A 22641-nucleotide genomic window follows, 5' to 3' on the forward strand; every position below is an offset into this window, starting at 1 on the left:
ATTTTGGAATTGGAAATGCTACACAATACAGAAATATAGTTCTGGCCTATTTATATAACGGCCTGGAGATGCATAAGTAAACATTTTCAATTACTACAACAGAATATTGCCCCAAATTAGGTTTAATCCACACCTTGTCTGGCTCACCTGACTCTTTCTTCCATAATCTGTCCTTTGTTGTAATGGTCAGTATTAAGATAAATATACTGAAAATTAGTTTGTACAAGATAGTTTAGTGACTATTTTATCTTCCTGTTCTTGAGAGAGCGCTCTCATCGAAAATCTAATTCAGGCTCTGGCAATTCTTACTAGTCTAAGAGAATCTGAAGGATTGTCTGTGTTACATCTCTTTCCGTATGAATTAAAGCATCCTTTGGAGCCGCTGTTCAATAGTTTTCAGCTTCTGATATGAAGGACATGATAGCTAAAGAAGGCTTCCTCAAAGTGTTGAAGGTTCTATATAAAGGCTTTCTGGCACTTGCTTTTTTCCTTTTGATACTGGGTAAAACAATGTCCTTGCAGGGCTAGAAATTTATTTTGAAAGGATAAAAAAAATCAGTATATTATTCCAAATTTTCATTCTATACTACTTTTCACCTATCATTATTGGGAGCAGAAAGTTCTATGCTAATGCTTTTGACTGGGTATTGATTTAGAATTTCTATGCCTAATGAAGACTTCTAATTGTCATTTTTTAAGTTCCTGATCATGTTATTTTATTTTTTAGGATAAAGAGCACAAGTGCTCTTTGATTTGTGGACGTAAACTGAATTGTGGTATCCACAGATGTGAGGAACCTTGTCACCGTGGCAATTGTCAAAAGTGTTGGCAGACCAGTAAGCATTCATCATGATTGCCTGTAGTTTGTCAGTATATAATGCTTTGTTTAAAGTAACATACTTTTGATGATTCACTACTTCATACATAATCCAATGAAGGTTAGTGACTAAGCCCTGTGACATTTGCTTTAGGCATCTATTTATTTTAGGTGCCTGCTATTTATGGTTTGTTTCAATGGGAATTTTCTTATTGAATGCACTGTCATCCCCTATTACGTTTAGATTGTAGTCTTGCTCACTATTATACCCATAAAAATACTTTAAGTTAGAATGCCATTTATTGCAAAGCCTTCTCAGAACACAGACTGTTTTAATAATGGTTGATTGCAAGACTACTCTTTCTGGGCATAGTGCTTGAGTTTTTACTGAATGTACAACTGCACATATTCATGATTCCTAATTATTTTCTAAATCTATTTCAACTTAGATTTGACACTAACTGAACAGTGTGGGGGAGGAGCAAAGAGCGGGTGGTACTATTTTTCCACTACAATTCTTTCCAAACCATGTTTTGGATATCACATACCACTAGCAATAGCAATAGCACTTAGGCTTTTATACCCCTTTACACTTTATAGCCCGCTCTAAGCAGTTTACAGAGTCAGCATATTGCCTCCAACAATCTTGGTCCTCATTTTATTGACCTCGGAAGGATGAAAGGATGATTCAACCTTGAGCTGATCAGGATCGAACTCCTGGCAATGGGTAGAGTTAGCCTGCAATATTGTACTCTAACCACTGCACCACTACAGCATTACATCATAAGTACAGGTAGTCCTCGACTTACAACAGTTCATTTAGTGACCATTCAAAGTTAGTGATACTTCATAAAGTGATTTATGACCATTTTTCACAGCTACAACCCTTGCAGCATCCTCATGGTCATGTGATCAAAATTCAGATGCTTGTCAACTGATTCATATTTATGACGGTTGTTGAGTCCTGCAGTCATGTGATTGTTTGCAATCTTCTGACAAGCAAAGTCAATGGGGAAGCCAGATTCACTTATAAACCAGCTTACTAACGTAACAACCTCACTGATTCACTTAACAACTGTTGCAAGAAATGTCATAAAATGAGTCAAAACTCACTCAACAAACAGAAATTTTACTCATTTAACAACAGAAATTTTGGGCTCAATTGTCGAGGACTACCTATACTGCATATGCCTGTTAATATTGAGAAATAATTTATTTTACCTTTGTTTTCCTCTAGGTTTTGAGGAATTAACTTGTTATTGTGGTGGATCAGTGATTTATCCCCCAGTACCTTGTGGTACTCGACCACCAGAATGTAAAAATTCGTGTACCAGGCCTCATGAATGTGATCATCCAGGTAAAGTATACATTTAAACTCTTTTTTATTTATTAAAAGGTACAAAGGTTGGATGATTTCAGAAATACTAGAGTAACATTCTAGGATAGAGCTATTGCATTGAAATTGTCTTTGAAATCACAATCTATAACCAGTGCTGCCATTCTGCTACCAGAAAGCTTCTATTAGCCCCATTTTCATCTGTGTGTGTGTGTTGTGTGCAGTAGTTTAATTTCAGCTGCACGAGTCTTATCACAGATTTTTGAACAAACCATTGTACAAATCAGTGCAACTTGATTAGACTAGATATAGGCATTGTGTTAGATGTTTTATTAGAAATGGAAGAACTGCTGACAGAAAAGTGGAAGTGCCTTTTCCAACTAATGTCTTTTGGAGAAGCCACAGAGCATGTTCTAATTTAAAACAAATTTACAATTTCCAGTTAGAGAAATTAAGCCTGTTCTGAAATCCTACCTTAGATTTTGCTTATTAATAAAGGGCTACCATTTTTTGCTGTTTGGATCAAGATCAAGTGTAACAGGTTGTTTTCAATTTTGTTTTGTTTTTAGGATACATATGGCTCTGAATGTTTTTATTTTTCTTTAATACCTGACAGATAACATGTACATTATGACTAATTTGTTATATTTAACATTTGGATACCTGGACATGTTTGTTTAGCTTTGTAAAGGTTATTGTTGTAAAGGATTTCTGACTATTTTTCAAATGTTAGAATAGTTGCTACCTTAATTAAAAAAGAAAAAGTTTGGATGGGATTGCAACTTCATACCTTCATGAAGTTTTTAATACAGTAAATTCAAACATAAAATTGGTTTACACTCATACTTCAATAGTAGAACATGGAAATATAATGCTGAAAAAACATACGCATTAGGTGTTACTGGAGAGCATTCCTGTATTTATTTTTCTTTTTTCTGTATATATAGTATATCATTCCTGTCATAGTGAAGAGAAATGTCCACCATGTACATACCTTGTTCAGAAATGGTGTATGGGAAGACATGAAGTAAGTGAATATGGTATTTATCTTTGTTAGGGATAAATTTTATTACCTTATTTTTCCTTTTTTCTAATATATGCCTTGTGATATGGAGAGAAAATTTCCAGGCAAGTTTTTCATTCCTAATTTCTTCCCAAAAATTGTACAATTTATAAAAACTTAATTGTTTTGTAAAGTTAAGTAATGATGACAGTAAAATATTTCATAGTTAATTTTGAAAGGAGCTATAATTAATATGTCAGGTATAAACAACAAAAGACCATTTGAATGTATTTAATTGGCTGTACAATTAAAACCTAACCTAATATAGTCTCAAATAGTAAATGAAACTACCAATGTAATAATTTTTTACTTTCACCAAATAGCATTATCCTACTTCTTTTCTAGAGGTACACAATAACAAGTTTGAATTGTTTGTGAACAACTCTGTGCACAGCTCTTCACAAAACTTTTTAGATAGGTTTATTTTATTATTGTCTTTGATGTAATAAAACAAAAGAAAAGAAAAAATAGATTAATTTATCTGGCTGCAGCAAATCTCACTATAAAGAAGTAATCTGAAATTTCAAGTAATTTGTGATGAACAAATTCAGCATACTTGGGTTGGGTATATATCCTCCTAGTATGACTGCCAGAGAGTTGGCAATAATCTCCATATTTTTAAAAAGGAGCATGTTAAACTACTTCCTTTCTAACATAGGTGGCATCCATCTCTTTGTTTTTTTCTTTCTAATCTAGCTAAGGAGCAATATTCCTTGTTACCTCACTGATATTTCTTGTGGTCTTTCCTGTGATCGAATGTTAAAATGTGGAATGCACAAATGTAAAAGGATCTGTCACAAGGGGGAGTGCCTCATAGATGAAGAGTGCAGACAGCCATGCACTATTCTTAGACTTCACTGTAATCATCCGTGTATGTCTCCATGCCATCCATCCTTACCTTGTCCTACAACTCCTTGCCGTTCTAAGGTAGGTGGCTGTGACAATTCATTACCTTTCAAGCAAGCACAGATGCCACTTCAGCAAATAACTTAAGTACAATATTTTAAATAAATACCGCTTTGCTACATTTTTTGCTGAAATATTTGAAATATGTGTATTTCTTGGTTTCAAATTGTATTGTTTATTTATCTAAAAATGCTATACTAATTTCCAAAAATCTCATTGAAGTTTTTCCTTCATCCTAAGATTTTGTAATGTTTTATTTATTTATTTAATTGATATATAAAAGTGATCTTGGGCTTAAACTGGCCAAATGATCTAAGGTAGCCTAAGAAAGTTGATATCCAAGCTACCTAGGCCACCTTTTCCGTAGTTTATTTACTTTAGACACTTTCAGATCAGATCTTTGTGCAGAGGGAATTCCAAAGTAGGAAGTGGTGATTTAAAAAAAGCCAATTACTAAACCCGATTTGATAGCATTTTCAAACAGGACCTGCAGGGTTTTTACCTTTTTCAACTTGATTGAATGGGTAGGTGAATATATGAAAATATGCTCCCATAAATAACCCAACTCACAATTTTATAAGGGTCTAAAAGTGACAGCTGGCATCCAGAAGCCAACTGGAAACCGATGTAGTTTCCAAAGCAGTAGGGTCATTCAAGTCTGTTGCGATGTACTCATACCCCAAAATACCTAGGCTGTGATATTTTGTGCTACCCATAGCTTCTGAATACTTTCTAAAAGCAACCTGTAGAGAGCTTGTTCCATTAATTTAGGTGGGAAGTGATTAAGGCACTCATGTTTTAATCAGTCCAGGAATGGCTGCAAATGGCTCTCAAGATATAACCAGACAAAACTCCTGGCCACAACAATCACCTACTGATTGAATAGGACCTATGCATTGGAGGAAGACTCAATTGCAAACTACCTCTGAATGGGGCAATCAAAGATAATCTTCCCCTGGAATTTGTATTTTTTTAAGTTTTACTAGATTATTATTTTTAAATATACATCAGTATCAATACGTGAACAATGTGGCATCTGGGTATAATTCATTTTGATACAAATAGCTATAATAGTAATAATAGTTGTTACATTAATCAAACTTATACAATCCTAGTATTGATATACATGTTTGTTTTAGAGTAGTTATTCAATATTTCATTGTTCCATTTTATTGCCAATGCCAATTAAGTGAACATAGTAATACCATCTTTCAACCTCTAATCTTTCCATCTAATTCTTACTTATATTCTATTATATAAAAATGATATCTGCTAATATCCCCCCTGTTTCTTATTTCTACCTCTATTCTAGCTTCTATCAGACCACCATTACTAATCCTAATGTTAATACACGTGTTTATATTAAGTCATGGTCCTTCATTATTTGATTATTCAAAGTCACAGTACCCCATTCTAGTACCAATCATTCTAGTATTTAAACATACCTAATAATACCATCTTTCAACCTCCAATCTTTCCATCTAACTATTGCTTTATATAAAGGCATGTATTCTTATTTCTACCTCTATTCTAGTTTTTAATCAGGCCATCATTATATTAGAAAAAAAGAAAAGAAAAAATTCCTTTCTATCCATCATCTCTTGTCTGTTTTAATACTTCAATTCTTATTCGTTTTTTAGCTTGCTTCCCATACTCCTCTCTTGGATTTTTTTCTCTATCAGCATGTGTCTTCACCATTCAATCTGAATAATTCTCCCATCTCTATCCTTCTAATGTGCCAGGTCTACAAAGTGTCTACCCAAATCCCCATTTCTCTTTCAGAAATATCTTTCCTTGATTTATGTCATCAGTCATTATTATCTTTATCATCTTCTCATCTTCTTGCTTTATTTGCTGGTTTGTCTGTTCTATGTTTTCCTTCATTCTTTCTGCTGTCTCCTGTCTTTGCTGGATTCCTTGATTTTCATTCATTATCAGTTGTAGGATATTTTCTATTTTCCCTTTTATGCCTTGCAATAGGTTCTTTATATCTCTGTGATTCTTTGACATAGTATCCCTAATGCTTTGAAACATCAAGGCCATTTCTTTTGAAATCTCACTCATTTCCCCCTGATTGAGTATCTTGTCTTATTTTAGTAAGTCTTGCTCTTACTCAGTAGTCCAAAAACAATATATTCAAGTCCAATGTTGCTCCTCAGAAAGTTCAATAATCATAGTTCTTTACATCTCAGGATTATTAATCAATTCCATTTGAGTAGTCCAGGCAGCTTCCACAAATCAAAAGTCACTTTACTTAAAGAGTCTTCCTTATTCTCACAATAGAGTCTCCAGTAATCATAAAATAGATAGTTATAGGACAGTAAATATCACCAGAGTCCTCGAGAATGATGAATGTTTTTTTAATTTCTCTTATCAGGAATTTTTCTAGATTTTTAAGGAGTGTGGTATATTTTCCATTCACCAGTAGATGGCGCCTTCAGCTTAGGTTTCAGCGTTGTTTCAAGTCTGATAAATTGATTAATCCAATAGTTCAATTTATAGAAGCAAAATCGGCTATTCAAGTAGATAGTTCCAGCATTTTAAAATGCCTTTTCAAAACTACGCCTACCCAGTTTAAAAATCTAATTTTCTAAGTTTTAAAAGGTTTTTAGCTTTTCTCCCCTTAGTTCCTTTCTTTTGGGTCTAGGATTTTTTTCTCTATGGTTGTTTGCCGCTTTAAGAAATAGTTCTAAGAGTCTCTTTTCCTGGATTTTCCTCTTTTTTCCCCCCTTTTAACGTTATGGTCTAAATAAAAAAGGAATCTTCTCACCCAGTTCCAATCACTGTTCATTTACACTGCTCCTGCACACTTCTTTGTTGCCTTGATTGTCCCAGCTTCATGGCAGCCATGATGGCTGCCTCTTCTCATCATGGATGAGAGGGAAAAGAGCCCTGGGTCAAGCCCTGGGTCAAGCAGGAGCGGCTCTCCACGACCTGCAGGGCACCCCTCTTCACAACCCTTACAGGGTGGCTTTAGCTCCTTTTAGAGCCCTCCAACAGGCAGAACTCTACACGGGAGAGTGGAGACCCACTCCTCACATCCGATCTCGCTGAGACATCAGCCGGAAGTCCCTAGAATTTGTATTTCTATTGGAGTTAGATATATATGTCTCTTTGGTTTCATTGTTTTTACTGTTATAAACTGCCCAGAATCACCTCACAGCAAGATGGACAGCAAACGAATTTCATAAATAAAAAATAAATAAATAAAATATTTTAGCCACAACCACAAAGATTCTCTGTCTTGAAGGGATTAAATCTCAGTCCCTACTTTCCGATTCAGATTCTAATGGCTTCTGGGCACACAGATAATAGCTCTATTATAGAACCTTTGGCCTGGGACCATGATATATACTGTAGTTGGGTATTACTGAAATATTCCTGATGCTTGCTTTGGCTTTCCTCAGTGGTTTCATGTAGGTATAAAAAGAAGCGTAGAGTAGAGAGGTCTGAAGCACTCTCCAAAGTACAGATCTCTGGACATATCTCTCACAACACTTCTGGTAAGGCAGGTTGTTAAGTCTTTTTCATTGCAAGGTGATTAAGATGCATAATATCTCATAGATTTTACCTTAAAACTCCTCTATTCCACTCAGTTTAAATTTTAGCAAATAATCAGAATTGTTTAGTGTCATAATTGTGACATAAGGAAATTAAGCTGTCTTGAAATGAACAAGAGTCCATTTCATTCCAGTAAGTAAATGTGCCCTTTGTTGTTGCTTAGCAATTACGATGTTAAATTTCTGTGATACTAATTACTGTTTTTCTGATGTTATAGGTTGAGCTTCAGTGTGAATGTGGAAGGAAAAAAGAGTCTATGATTTGCTCAGAAGCAGCAAGTACTTATCAAAGGTCTGTTAAGGCAATGACCTGCATTTTTTATTGCACAGAAGTAGAAGAATTAAAAAATCTTGTGTAGCTGTGATTTCATTTTCTTCTGAATGTATTCATATAGTATCAATTAATCTAGCTGTCATGGACAGTACTCCTGTTCAACTAATTCTACTCCCTTGGTTCATATTCAACATGTCTGTAATGAGTTTTCTCGCTGCAAATTGGATGGCTATGTAATATATACTGCATGCACATGCATATCTTCTGGGAGATATTTAATATTCTTCAGCAGCAGACTGATGTTTCTAGTGCCAGAGATAATTTTGGCTCTGTATGAAGTTGCCAATATTTAATACTTTATATTATTCATTCTCTACATAATAGGCTGTAGCTAGTCTTACGAAAGTAGAATTCCCATCACTCATTTCTCATAAGCCAGGGGGAGGGGGGCAGGTGAGAGAATAAATTAATTCTACTGATGTTGTTAATTCGGCAGACTATAACTAGGGACTCAGTCTGGATTAACAGAGAGCCTACCAGAAAACATCTCTTTACATCTCTATGTATGATCTTAATAGCAAATCTTTGAAAAGTTGACTAAATATAAAAGAGGGTGTTATCTAATTTTAAAATTACAGTTTAAGGGAGGGAATTTAAGTTCTGATATTCTTTAAATTTAACACAAAAACCTGTTAAGACAAAGTAATATAATAGTGTAGTTAAGATAAGTGCATGTACTAGACACTTGTTTAAGTTTTTCAAATTGCAGAATTGATGCCAATGTTGCATTCATAGGCTATATTATTTCACTGCCTCTGATTAAAGCAATAATTCAGTCCAAAATGGCAAAGATTTCTGAAATTTCAGTATACATTCTCACTTTCTCCTTAGCACATTCATACATGAATTTCTGTAGCTTTTTAAAAGAATAGCATATGTTTCTGTATATAAAATATTCTCTCTCTTTTTTTTTTCAGAATAGCTGCAATATCAATTGCCTCTAAGTTAACAGATCCACAACTTGGAGATTCAGTAGAGATAAGTAGATTGATTACCAAAAAAGAAATGAAGCAAACAAGGTACAAAATAATGAATCAGTTGGGGGTAGTTTTTAAATTCAGCTAGAATTTGGTTTTTATGTTGTTTGTGATAGTATATATTAGTTACATTTTAGTTGGTGGATGCAATTTATTGGTTGTTTTAACTGATTTTGGTTCATTATGTAAAATTGAAATTGTTATACCACCTTTGTATTTGAAATGGAAAGACAGACTTTTAATAATGTGATTCTTTAGCAATTTTGACTTGGAGGCATGCCCGCAGAATTTATTGTGTAATATTCCAGTCTGTTTAATCCATTATTGTTGCTAACCTGAGATTATCAATTGCATTTCGGTCTGGCATAGTGTTGTTGCAGACATGATAAATTTAAGTTCCTGTTCTGTGAAATATTCTTTCTTTGTGCATAAATGCAGTAGCATTTTCAAATAAACATTTATCGTATGTCTGTGTCTTGTTCATTTAGGTTGCAGTGTGATGAAGAATGCTTGGCTCTTGAAAGAAACAGGTAGGTAAATTGCTTTATTGATTTTAATGCAATAAACAATATGTGAAGTGTGTGTGACTGGAAGGAAATAGATAATCTCTTACAGTAAATTAAAAATTGGGATTTGACTGTTGATAAACTGGATAACATTAAATATTTATTTATCATTAGACGGTTTGCTGAGGCTCTTCACATAGATGACAATTCTGATCCATTCAATGTTCGTGTCTCTGCACCCAAGTACAGTGATGTATTAAAAGAAGATGGAAGGTATGCATCTTTTTTTTTAATGTGTCACATAATCTGGCATTATGTTGACCTTTGTGAAGATATTAAAATCTGACAATTATTTGAATTGTTTTGCTTAAGTTTTTTTTTTTTAAACTTGCCCCGGTGTAAAACCTCCCTTGACATGATTCAGAAAATCTTTGAATGTTTTTCTGATCAAAATTCTATTAAAGTTGGAGGAATTTTCAGAGTCAGAAGTATGTATGTATGGTACTGATATGGTATTGATATGTACCAATGGTAAGAGATGGTTTCTCCTATTGCATGGCAAAGCATGGCTGAGGGACATTTGGACAATGCAGTTTGGAATTTTTCTGTACTTGCTGTTTTTCTTTTTTACTTGCTTTCCTTTCAGTCAGTTCTCTTCCAATTTCTTTTCCTATTTCAGGCTAGACAGAAAGGGATCAAATATTTATTTCTTTGTTTATATTTCCTATTTCTAACCCACCCATCTTCTCACAGATATTCCTATGTATATACTTCTGTTGCCATTTGTACTGTTCCTACTATTTTATTTATGATTCATAGAACATGTATTTGAATCCACAGTTCTGCTATGAGAAATAATTTAGCCTGCAGTCACAAAAAGTCTGCTGGTTGCTATTCCTTTTATATCTTTACAGTGTTAAACTAGACACCATTGCCTCCTGCAAGTCCTGCTGTGTTGGCCTCATTTTGGTACAGGTAGTCTTTGTTTAGCTACCACAATTGGAACCAATTGTTAAGCAAAGTCTGTAGGTGAAACCGCAATTGTGTTTAATGTCTTACTTCAGCTTACAGACCTACAAAGGTTGTAAATATGAAGATTGATTTCAAAGTTACTTTTTCATCATCATCATAAGACATTTGTTAAACAAGGATTACCTGTAGTGGTAGGATATTCCTGGGAGGGATAAGCGAAATGCTAGGAACGTATGCCAGGAGTATATAATCCCAGCAAATCACCAAAGGTAAAGATAATCCCAACTGCCTAGATAAAATAATACCAGAAAGAATCAGTATATGTTCCATTGATTATAGAAAGGTTTTTGATTGTATTGACCATGTCAAGCTGTTGGAAGCCCAAAAATCTCATTGCCCTCATGCAAAAGTTATACACAGACCAGGAAACCAATCTAGATAGAACCCAATAAACCTGGTAAAACTCCAGGTTGGTGAAGAATCGAGGCAAGGACATATACAATCCCATTATTTATTCTTCGTAAATGTTGAATATATTTTAAATGAAGTTGGTTTGAAATTGAAAGAAGCATCAGTAACCTGTGCTACATTGACAATGCTCCTTTATAGTTCAGAATTCAAATGATTTTAAAATTCTAGTTCTAGCAAATGAAAGTCAAGGTGCACAATGAAAAAAACTAAGGGAATAAGATAAAGTTATCTTACTCTTATTAAAAGGACCAAACAACAGGCACAAAAACCAGCCTTAAATTTAACAATAAAGATTGTGAAGTGGTGAATCACATTTGACTTTTGGGAGCAGCTGTCAACAATAAAAGAGCAACCCTCCAGAAATAGATCACAAATTAGCACTCGACAAGATAGCTATGAAGGCTCTGATACTGTTATGTTTCTATATCTACAAAGAACAGAATGGAGCAGGGTTACAGTCTCCTGGTGACAGCTTATGGATGTGGAAGCTGGACTTTGAAGCAGGATAGAAAGAATGTTAATGCTTTTCAAGTTTTGTGCTGAAAGAGACTTCTGACAATACTGTGGATAGCAAGGAAACAAACAAATATATCAACACAGTATACTCACTCGTGGCTGAAATTATCGTACTTTAGCCACATAATGCAACAACCCAGCTCTCTTGGGAAGCCTATAAAATTGGGAAAGGTGGAAGAAAAGAGAAGAAGAAGACCACCTGCAGTAAGGTGGATGAACTCAATTGCACTGAGAATGAGTACACTATTGGAAGACCTGAAGGACTAGGTTGTGGAGAGAGAGATCATCATGGAGAAAATGTACATGATCACTAATAGTCAGCACCAACTTGGTGGCACATAATCAGTCACTACTCATTTCAGTGACATACATGCACAGTCCACAATGCATAACAGTGTAAACAGCATTGGAAAAGACTTTGTAAATTGTTGATCAGTTTGTTCTAACAACTATAAAATAGCAAATATCCTACCAAATCTTCACAGGTTTGGGAAGACTATACTTTTATTTTTAAAAACATTATTATAAAATATATGGAATTACAATCAGAGTTTAAAAAACAATAAATTTCCTTCTCTAAGAAACAAGATGAAATTTATGGGAAATCAGAAACCTTTAATGATATATCCAGTTTATGCTGGAAGCGGGAGCTTAGGTTGAAAGAAAAATCCTTAGTTATAGAACTGTTGTTCTTGTCCTAATTGTTATTTCTTTCTGCTGCAGAAAAGATATAAAGTTTGTCAGTGAAGTTGAGAAAGAAATGAAAGCTCTTATAGAAGCAGTCAATAAGGTTAGTAATGTAGAAAACGTGTTCATTTCCAAGTACAGTACATAAAATCTTCTATCAAACCCAATATGGTAATATAGGCAGAAAGCAATTAAATCCAGTGCTGTACATTACATTTTATAGGGAACAGGCAGTAACACAGTCAACATGTTTACTATGCATAAAATTAAATACACTGTCGTAATCTAAACCATTTTTGACAAATTGGAATGGCAGTTGCCCAAATTTTGTGATATTCCTAGAAGTTGTAGTTGACATCTGTGAGCTGGAAAAAACAGAGATTTCATCTGCAATATTTAGATGAAAGTAATACAATTAAAATATTTAAACAAGGTAAGTAAAAAAAAAGTTAGAGCAGAAAAATATAATCGACGTATCAGATGCTCCTGTAAAGTAGTACCATTGAATGTGCTGTCTAATTTTGTTGGTTGCAGCCCACCATATTTAGCCAATATCTGCATTAAGTAAATAATTAGAAATGCAATAAAGTGTAATGTGCTCTCGGAATAACCTTGGGAGACAGCAGGGAGTGCTGCAACTGAGACAAATGCCCTAAAAGAGATATCTCAACAGGAAGAGGAATGGAGATAGAGAAAGTGTTGCATAAGGGACCCTCCCTAAATCTCTACAAAATATTGAGAGTATTTGGTCATTAGGGAACAATCTCTTTATTAGTTCTTTTCAGTATGTAGAAGCATAGAAGAGTAGGAAAAGAATGGGGATAGGGTCACTGCATTAAAATATTAATCCTGTCAAGAGGGATCTTCAGAAAGAACAGGCAAAATAAAGTGCCCAAATGAAGAAGAAATGTTTCCTTTCATGATCTGGGCAATTTTTTCCACATTTTTAAAACTGCTGTTCCTTTTTAGAGATATTTCATAATATTTATCTCTCAAGATTGCTGCCTCAAGAAATACTGCAACATGAAGCTCTATATATCTTACAGTTTTTCATAACTTTTTTTTTTGCTGTGACATTCTTGATTAAACTAACATTTAAGGTTATGGTTTGAGTCCAGTTTCTATATTGAGCAATATTTTACTTATTTGACATCATTAATTTATAAAAGCAATATTTTATTTGAAATCATTAATTATTATATTAATAAATAATCAGTCACAAGTGGAGTCTACTGTCTTTTCTAGATGAGGAATAATATGAATCAAGAATCTCTGATTACAGTTAAGGCCATAAACTGGCAGTCTGGCGATTACTAGAATTCTATTAAATCATAATAATAGCAAGTTAAGATTTGTTGTTTGGCTTCATTTGAGATTTGCAGGAGCAATGTACTCCTTCAGAATATAAAATTCAGATGTTCCAGATGTCATTCATTGTGGAACAGCTGAGGAATATAGAGGCTAAATAATAAAATGTAAAGTAATCCACCTACAATTTCAGAGATACAGAATTGGAGGACAACCAGAATTAATGTATCATAAACTTAGAACCAGTTGATATACAAAGACCACCACAAGAATATTCATTATAGAAAGTGAGGTTACCCTTTAAATAAAAGACTTGAATTCTTATGATTTCAGGGCTCAAGTTTCTTGTATAAGAATGGTATCATATTTCTTGATTCATTCAGAAGGAAGGGAGTGTTTGTGTGAAACATCAACCAGTAATGTTTTTCAAATTTAATACTTTAAAGTATGGGCTTTTATTTCAGCTCTGTTCGATTATAAAATTGTTTGTTGTAAGAATATAAACAGAGTAGCATAAAAAGTATATAAAATGGATACAATAGAAATTTTTAAAAATCTGTGACAATCACAGGTGGGTTTTTTTGGTTCAGTAAATAGTTACCAAAGAATTGGCTACATTTAAAATCATTGCCCAATTCTCCATAAAACAAACATAGATGGTAGTCAGTCTTCTCCAAACTTCATCAAAATATTATATCTCTCCAATGCAGAGCAAGCACACAAAGAAGAGTCATTGTTTTCCACCCATGAACCGAGAACACCGTCGAATCATCCATGAACTTGCTCAGGTTTACGGCATTGAGAGTGTGAGCTATGATAACGAACCAAAGCGCAATGTTGTTATCAGTGCGGTGAAGTATGTTGTTCTGTTTTCTTGTTATAAATGGCAAATTTACCATCTTCCAATAAATGATGTAATTTTTATGTTCTGTATTTGAGCCAATTTGATTTTACATTGATATTGTGCAAACATTTTAAGCATTCTTTGTGTGCCAGGAATTTTAATATATTTGTGTTTAGGAAAGATGTATTCCCATGATCACTTTTTCGTTGAAAATGTCCTTGATTATTTAGTTTCTCTTTATATACAGGAACATTGTAATAATTTGATTAAAACATAATTTGAAACAAAATAATAATCCATATAAATGAGTTACATAAGCTCATTTCCCTGGGTCTCTCTAGTCCAAAGATATCAGGTTTTTTTTAAAGAAAAGCCTGTTTATATACCTCAACATACATGAGATTTGTCACTAATATTTCTATATAGCATGAGTGTATTTTTTTAATTCCCAGCGAATTCAGTGATTTAGTGAAAGCATTAATCTAACCTGAAAATATATTTACTCCAGCAGGCTTTATAAAAATACTTATCCCCATACCAATAAAATTCCTGTTTTTCAAAATAGGAGTTGCAGTAATGCAGTAAGAAGAGTAGTCTAAGGCATCATATAACAAAGCTCTTTAATAGTAAATTTTCTTTCTGTAGAGAAAGGTGACTCAGTAGTTAGGACGCTAAGTCTTGGACCGTTAAAAGTTTATAGCTCGGGAGCGTGAGACCCAAGTGCCACAAGACTGAATGAGCACCCATCACTTGTCCCAGCTCCTGCCAACCTAGCTGTTGGAAAGCATGCAAATGCATGTAGATGAAAAGGTGCTGCATATAAGCATGCAGGAAAGTAACAGTGTTCCTGTTTTTTTTATCTGTAGAGGGAAATCAGTTTGCCCAACAGTTACTCTGACATCACTACTTACGAAGGAGAAGCAGACCAGGCCTCCCCCACCTATTCCTCATCACAAACAATCAGAAAAGTAAGTATCATTTCTTTTAAGTACCTGGGTTGATTTAATATATTTTTATTGATGGTTTATTTGAGATCAGGTAGAAATGTACACTGCTCAAAAAAATAAAGGGAACACAAAAATAAGACATCCTAGATCTGAATGAATGAAATATTCTTATTAAATACTTTGTTCATTACATAGTTGAATGTACTGACAACAAACGCACACAAAAATTATCAATGGAAATCAAATTTAACAACCCATGGAGGTCTGGATTTGGAGTTACACTCAAAATTAAAGTGGAAAAAAACACTACAGGCTGATCCAACTTTGATGTAATGTCGTTAAAACAAGTCAAAATGAGGGTCAGTAGTGTGTGTGGCCTCCACATGCCTGTATGACCTCCCTACAATGCCTGGGCATGCTCCTGGTGAGGTGGCGGATGGTCTCCTGAGGGATCTCCTCCCACACCTGGACTAAAGCATCCCCCAACTCCTGGGCAGTCTGTGGTGCAACATGGCGTTGGTGAATGGAGCAAGACATGATGTCCCAGATGTGCTCAATTGGATTCAGGTCTGGGGAACGGGCGGGCCAGTCCATAGCATCAATGTCTTCATCTGCAGAAACTGCTGACACGCTCCAGCCACATGAGGTCTAGCATTGTCTTGCATTAGGAGGAACCCAGGGCCAACCGCACCAGCATATGGTCTCACAAGGGGTCTGAGGATCTCATCTCGGTACCTAATGGCAATCAGGCTAGCTCTGGCGAGGACATGGAGGGCTGTGCGGCCCCCTAAAGAAATGCCACCCCACACCATTACTGTCACATATGCTCAGTATGAACCTGCTTTCATCTGTGAAGAGCACAGGGCGCGAGTGGCGAATTTGCCAGTCTTGGTGTTCTCTGGCAAATGCCAAACATCCTGCACAGTGTTGGGCTGTAAGCACAACCCCTACCTGTGGTTGTCAGGCCCTCATACCACCCTCATGGAGTCTGTTTCTGACCATTTGACAGCCACATGCACATTTATGGCCTGCTGGAGGTCATTTTGCATGGTTCTGGCAGTGCTCCTCCTGTCCCTCTTTGCACAAAGGCAGAGGTAGTGGTCCTGATGCTGGGTGTTGCCCTCCTACGGCCTTCTCCACGTCTCCTGATGTACTGGCCTGTCTCCTGGTAGCTCCTCCATGCTCTGGACACTATGCTGACAGACACAGCAAACCTTCTTGCCACAGCTCGCATTGATGTGCCATCCTGGATAAGCTGCACTACCTGAGCCACTTGTGTGGGTTGTAGACTCCATCTCATGCTACCACTAGAGTGAAAGCACCACCAGCATTCAAAAGTGACCAAACCATCAGTCAGAAAGCATAGGAACTGAGAAGTGGTCTGTAGTCACCACCTGCAGAACCACTCCTTTATTGGGGATGTCTTGCTAACTGCTTCTGCTTTCCACCTGTTGTCTATTCCATTTGCACAACAGCATGTGAAATTGATTGTCAATCAGTGTTGCTACCTAAGTGGACAGTTTGATTTCACAGAAGTGTGATTGACTTGGAGTTACATTGTGTTGTTTAAGTCTTCCCTTTATTTTTTTGAGCAGTGTATTTATCAGTAACTTGCCTAGTAGGTATCCATTTCATTCCACTAAAAAAGAAAAGAGATGACTGTAACACTAGTTTAAAAAGTGTTTTTGCCACAGATTTTTTTTCTCATTATCAAGCATTTGAGACTAAATTTGAAACTCTATTATAGGCAAGCTAGCATAGAAGGTAAAAAGACAAATTTGAACCAGAAGATGATAATTAAGAGTCAGGCTGTGTCCTGTATTTTCATCAGAAGAATTTCCATCAGAAGAAATAATCCCTACATAAATGGAAGGGCTTCAGAATTTTCAAGATTAATTAAAAGGCAATCCGTAGAAAGTTGGAAGGATCTACTTCTCAAAACAGAAAACTTGAAGAATGTTCATTGTAGTATCTTCTCATACTTATTTTGATCAGATACTTCTATAAAAGAAAGGATGGCTTTCCTTTTGTGGATGCCACCTTGAGAAGAAGAGGCAAATCAGTGGTGATGGGGGTGATAAATGGTGGAACAGAAGGAATAATGTAAAGGAAGTAACTACATGAATGAATGAGAACAAAAGAAGTGGATAATGGGGAAAACATTCTAGCAAGTATAGATGGGATAGAAAGACGCATAGAGCTGTTGATCTCTGGAAACATACTTGTGTAGAGTAGTCTCCTTGTTTCAGGTCTCCTTTCTCTTTGTGGAAGAGTTGGCTAAGTCACATATATATATATATATATATGACCAGGGAATGTCCTTCTTAAATCTTACCAAACAAAAAAAAAAAGCATCATTGCATAAGTCAAGTATATACAAGACCTTCCTATAAGGGAAAGTCATAAATTGTATTTTTCTCACCCACAAAGTTTTTACTAAATTCTTTTAATCTTTTGCTTTAACTTTCAGATCTGGGAATAGCAGCACAGAGAGACGGTTCAAAGAAGAGACAGTTATTGACTATTTTGATGTACAAGACTGATGAGATTAATAAGGAATTACACTGTTGAAAAGTGGAAGTGAAACTACAAATGTGTGCAGGATACTTTTTATCAAAACATATTGTTTTATATATTTGAAGTTCATCATGCAAACAGCAGAGAAAAAGAAATAGTTCATTTTTAATTAAGGCAAGGTAGAATATTATAACCATTTGTGATTGAATAATTTAAATGGGACCTGGTCACATATATATGCATCTACAGTCAGCTTCTTATGTAAACCATTAAACGGTTAATCAGAGGTATGTAAGGAATTCCTGGTGTAACATAGATTCTCATCTATGTTGTGTGTAGATCTCAAGGATCAGGAGCAGTACCAGCAAACATGACCTATTCTACCTCTCTTAAAAGCATAAATATGTGAGGGGAGAAAAGTTAAAAAAGAACTAGTAGAAAAAAATTTCAGCAGAAACATAACATTATTAATGAAGTACAAGCAAGAATTCTGATTATATTTATAAACTTAGATGAACTGCTAAAACACTAAAGTTAAAATCATAATATACACAAAATAAAATTTCAAATCCATGCTGTTAGTCACCATAGAATTGATTATCAAGAAAATGGCACAGTTTTCTTCTAAATTTTGGTGGCCTTTTTCATCACTTTTTCTTTTAAATGCTAGATCCTTTCAGATTGTGACTCTACAGTAAGGAATTAATTTTGTGGCTCTTCTAATATGACTACACTGCAGTTCCTAGCAGCCCAAGCAGCATAGTCAGCAGTAAAGGAAGTCCTGGAGCACCATAGATTTTCTATCCCTTGTACGGTTAGGAGAATATTAATTTTGTAAATTTAATACATTTGGGGTGAGAATTTGTCCATCCCCATCTTTCAGTTAACAGTGGCATATATGATTATGTTTGACTATGATGATAATGCTACTTTGTTTAAATTAGTAATTCTTAGCACATAAACAAATGATGGACAATTATGAATTAAGTGGTGGTGGAAGGTGGTCAGCGGCATTCTGCTTCTGGAGAACTTTCAATTTCCTTAATATCTTCCCTCTGTTTAATCTTCCCCATGTGAGAAACTTCTGATGTCAAAAGTGTGTTATCAGGCTGCCACTGTAGTGTGGAAGAATATTATATGAAAGGTAAGTTAGTTACCTTGGTTTTATAAATTGGTAGCCTGTTTTCCACAAAATGTCTGGGACATCTTACTTCATGTAGGATATCCTGACCTTTTCTGAATTATAGCTTTTGCTCATTAATACTTAGCAAATATATTAATATCTGGTTTATTTTTCAGTGAGGATTTATTTGTTTAGCATATGGCATTCAAAGAGGAAAATAACAAATAAGCATTTTTATGGCTTGAAAACTAACATGAGAAATTGTCATATCTCAAATGTAGGAATAGCTTGAATTTAATTCAAGACAGATAGTGAATTAAATAATATGGCATGTATTTATACCTATTATTAGTTATTGTTACTTCCTTTTCAGATATAAGTACAGGTAGTCCTTGATGTACAAACCTAATGGAGCTGTCCCATTAGGTTCATACATCAAAAAATTCATCAAATGAATCAGACTCAATTTTACAAATTTTTAAAATCAAATTCATTAATTGAATCAAATGGCTCAATAATGAATGAAGATCTGACTTACTTCCAGCCCACCACCAATCAGCTGTTTTTGCCTCTGCCAGTCAGCTGTTTCCGGTACAGCCAAAGGAGGAACTAAATTGCCTCCTCCAAGCAGCTCTGTTTCAAGTTTAAAAAACCCATTTGCTGCTGATCAGCTCAAGCGTGTTCAGACAGCTGTCCAGAAGGGTGGGGGGGGACAGTTGCTTTTAAAAAAACCACTTGCCACTTAGTTTAACAGTCGCCACCCAGCAGGAGATGGGGAAGATATTTACATAACACTTGGCTTGCAATAGTAACAGAGATGGAAGGGACCTTGAAGTCATCTAGTCCAAACTATTGCTCTCACAAGAGTTTTTCTGATAAATGCCTTATCCAGTCTCTTCTTAAAAGCCTCCAGGGGTGGGGCATCCACAACTTCTGGAGGCAATTTACATTTAAAACCTCTTTTAAAAAAACATTGCCCTGATCAGCACAAGCCTCTCTAGGCAGAATCCAAAAACTCACATAAATAACTTGCAAATTTGAAAATCAGCAGTTTAAAGAACAGATATAGCACACAACATTATAGAATGCTTTGTGTAGATGCTGGCTAGCATTTCTACAAGCAATTTCAAAGCAAATGCTAATAAACTTTACCTTGCAAAGAAATGTACTTACAAACACAATATTGTAGCAAATTACAGTACAGTACTTAAAAAGAAGTAGAGCAGTTCCCAAAGTGCTTTCAAGCAGTACTACACTATAGAGTAACAAAAAAGAATATTTTAAAATAATTACAGGAGCAATTCTAGCACTGTACCTGTAGTTCTCAAGCCCAGGCAGCAGCAGATTCTACATGCAGCACTAAAACAAAAAAACAACTCAGAGCCGGGCTGGCTGCAAAGATCACCGGATTTTGTTTGGCCATGCTTCCAGAAATTGCATTGTAATCTCGAATGGCCTAGGCAAGACACAGTTAAAATGGCGGCCTCTGCAGCAGTAACTGAATCCAAGTCATATGGTTACAGAGGCCTGTTTTTGATCCCAGTTTTGAATTGCTAACTTAAGTCCCCTTTCTGAATACATTTATTCTGGTGAAAATTCTCTGAAGGAACCCTTGTATCTGGGTGATTACTTGTAGCCCATGACAAGTATAAACTAGCATTCTCATAGATGTTAATAACCAAACGAATGACAGAACATTATTGTTATTTAGAAACCTAATGGCAACAAAACTAAAAATTGAGCATTTTTCTGTTTCCAAATACCCAAAACATGGTCCATTCCATTTCACTACCAATATACTGAAGTTGTGCTAGTACCACTCCAGTGCACTATAGGGGACTGTGTATACATGGAAAGTTTTTGTGTCTCTAAAAGGTATAAACAGATTATATTCAATTTGTTGGTGAGCTTTTTGCATTTTTACATTTGCTAGAGAGCTTACAGGCATAGGCAGAAGGGCTGCTAGGTATATGTGAACCTTGAATAAAACTAAAGAACGTACAATAGATCTATTGGAATGTATGTAAATGTGGAAACCCAGTGCTTATCAAGTAAGCTACAATATAAACCAATTGTATCTTTACAGAGGAAGGATGTAGATGTGCATTTCCATTCATTGCTTGTACTACACAGAATTGTTTATCTGCGTAAACTGATAGGCACAGGGTACTAACCTAAAAGCAATATTTGTGTATGTGAACTTGTTAGAAAAAGTCACATATACAGAAAAAGTTTATTCATTTTCACTGCTTAGCACTTTTTATTTATGTGGCGTGGTTTCAAAGTTATTGATCCTGCTTTTGCTTGGTGAAAAAATGCCTTGTGGATATTAAGGGGTTAAACAGGTATTTATTTTTAGTGGTTTGGCTGAATTGTGATATTTTCATGAAGAGTTGACCTCTCAGTTTTTTAAATTATACTTTTCATTTATTCATTTCTCATTTAGTTTGTGCAATTATGATAACTAAGAGGGATAATTCTTTAGAACAAGTTTTTGCACACTGTTCTTTCCTAAAATTATGGATGGTGCAACTAAGTTTATATATGCAAATAGTGCAGATAAAATTCAAGAATGTGGCTTAGTAATAGATACATAAATACACACATACATATACACACATGCATATTCAGAACTGCTCAGACTATTTAATGCTCTGTGTGCTTTGACTTCTGTATAATCTTATGTGAAAATTACAATGGAAATTATTCTTTATGCCATTTCATATAATATAAATGATGATGTAAAAAATACCAATATATGATTAATTTTTAATACATTATTTCAGTCTTTACATTCAGAAATGTGCACATTCTGCCTGCTTTCAATTTCAGTGGTGTAATAAATGGCTGACTTTATAAATCTGAAATAGAAGTCTGTAATAAAGTACAAACTTTCCGATGGAAATTTTTTAAAAATCTAAAGTTCTTGTGAATTGTATAAAGATTTAAGGCTGCTGAAATGCTATAGGACAGCAGCCTCCAACCTTTTGGGCAGGCTTTTCCGCAGACCAGAGGAGATGTGGTTTCGGATGCTGCCTGTATCCTGCGGATGGGGCTTCGCTTGCTTGCACAGCCTGGTTTCTGGCATGCTGTAGCCCAGTGCCAGGCCATGGACTATGGGTTGTGGACCCTTGCTATAGGAAGTCAGTTGTGACATTCAAGGGACTGTCTTTATAAACTAATAGTGAATATCAGATTGTCTTAAACTAAATCAGGACATGTTAACTGTTTCTTTTTCTAATGTTTTACAAACATTACAAAGACAAATGCAATGAGTGGTCTAAAGCACAATTCAACAAAAATCATAAAATTACATTTCAATATGTAGCTGAGGAAGAATCATTAAATGTCAAATGCACTGTGATGCTCTGATTTTCATCTCAGGAGTTACTTTTGCAGATTCCTAGGACTTAATTTGAAATAAGTAAGAGTCCTCAGATTTCCCCATTTTTGTTTATAGATGTCAACATTTTTCTGATATTTTCCTCACCCAATTTCCCAATATTGGAAACAAAGGGTATAATGGGATAGGGAGAATGTTGGCCTATAAGGAAGGATTTTTTTAATCTTTTAATTTATTCCCTATGGGAATAAATTATAGATGATGTATTGGAAGAATAAAAACCTGGATGACACCTTCCTTAGTGATGTCACACATCAACTTCAACCACCTCTGGTCCACTGGCAACCTCAAATAAAGATACAGAGAAATCACTTAAATGTTTTCTACCCACATTGACACCGAAGGCTGGAATAG

General features: G+C 35.1%; 1 protein-coding gene across 2 annotated transcripts in view; it reads left to right on the forward strand.

Moving 5' to 3' along the window:
* Positions 1-21789, forward strand: part of NFX1 (nuclear transcription factor, X-box binding 1) — a 43872-nt gene extending 22083 nt beyond the window's left edge. The window contains exons 13-24 of one of the 2 annotated variants that reach the window (XM_026701032.2): positions 728-836; positions 2055-2174; positions 3101-3180; positions 3913-4143; positions 7901-7974; positions 8934-9035; positions 9482-9523; positions 9674-9772; positions 12182-12248; positions 14164-14309; positions 15164-15265; positions 17715-21789. In XM_026701032.2, coding sequence (XP_026556817.1) covers positions 728-836; positions 2055-2174; positions 3101-3180; positions 3913-4143; positions 7901-7974; positions 8934-9035; positions 9482-9523; positions 9674-9772; positions 12182-12248; positions 14164-14309; positions 15164-15265; positions 17715-17787 — 1245 coding nt within the window. In that variant the 3' untranslated portion in view covers positions 17788-21789. The remainder of the gene's footprint in view (positions 1-727; positions 837-2054; positions 2175-3100; positions 3181-3912; positions 4144-7900; positions 7975-8933; positions 9036-9481; positions 9524-9673; positions 9773-12181; positions 12249-14163; positions 14310-15163; positions 15266-17714) is intronic. The other variant, XM_026701033.2, reaches the window with a different exon arrangement.
* The last annotated feature ends 852 nt before the right edge of the window (positions 21790-22641 follow it).

This window comes from Pseudonaja textilis, chromosome 3 (genome assembly GCF_049901715.1).
Source record: "Pseudonaja textilis isolate UNSWEBS1 chromosome 3, rPseTex1.2, whole genome shotgun sequence".
NCBI lineage: Eukaryota > Metazoa > Chordata > Lepidosauria > Squamata > Elapidae > Pseudonaja > Pseudonaja textilis.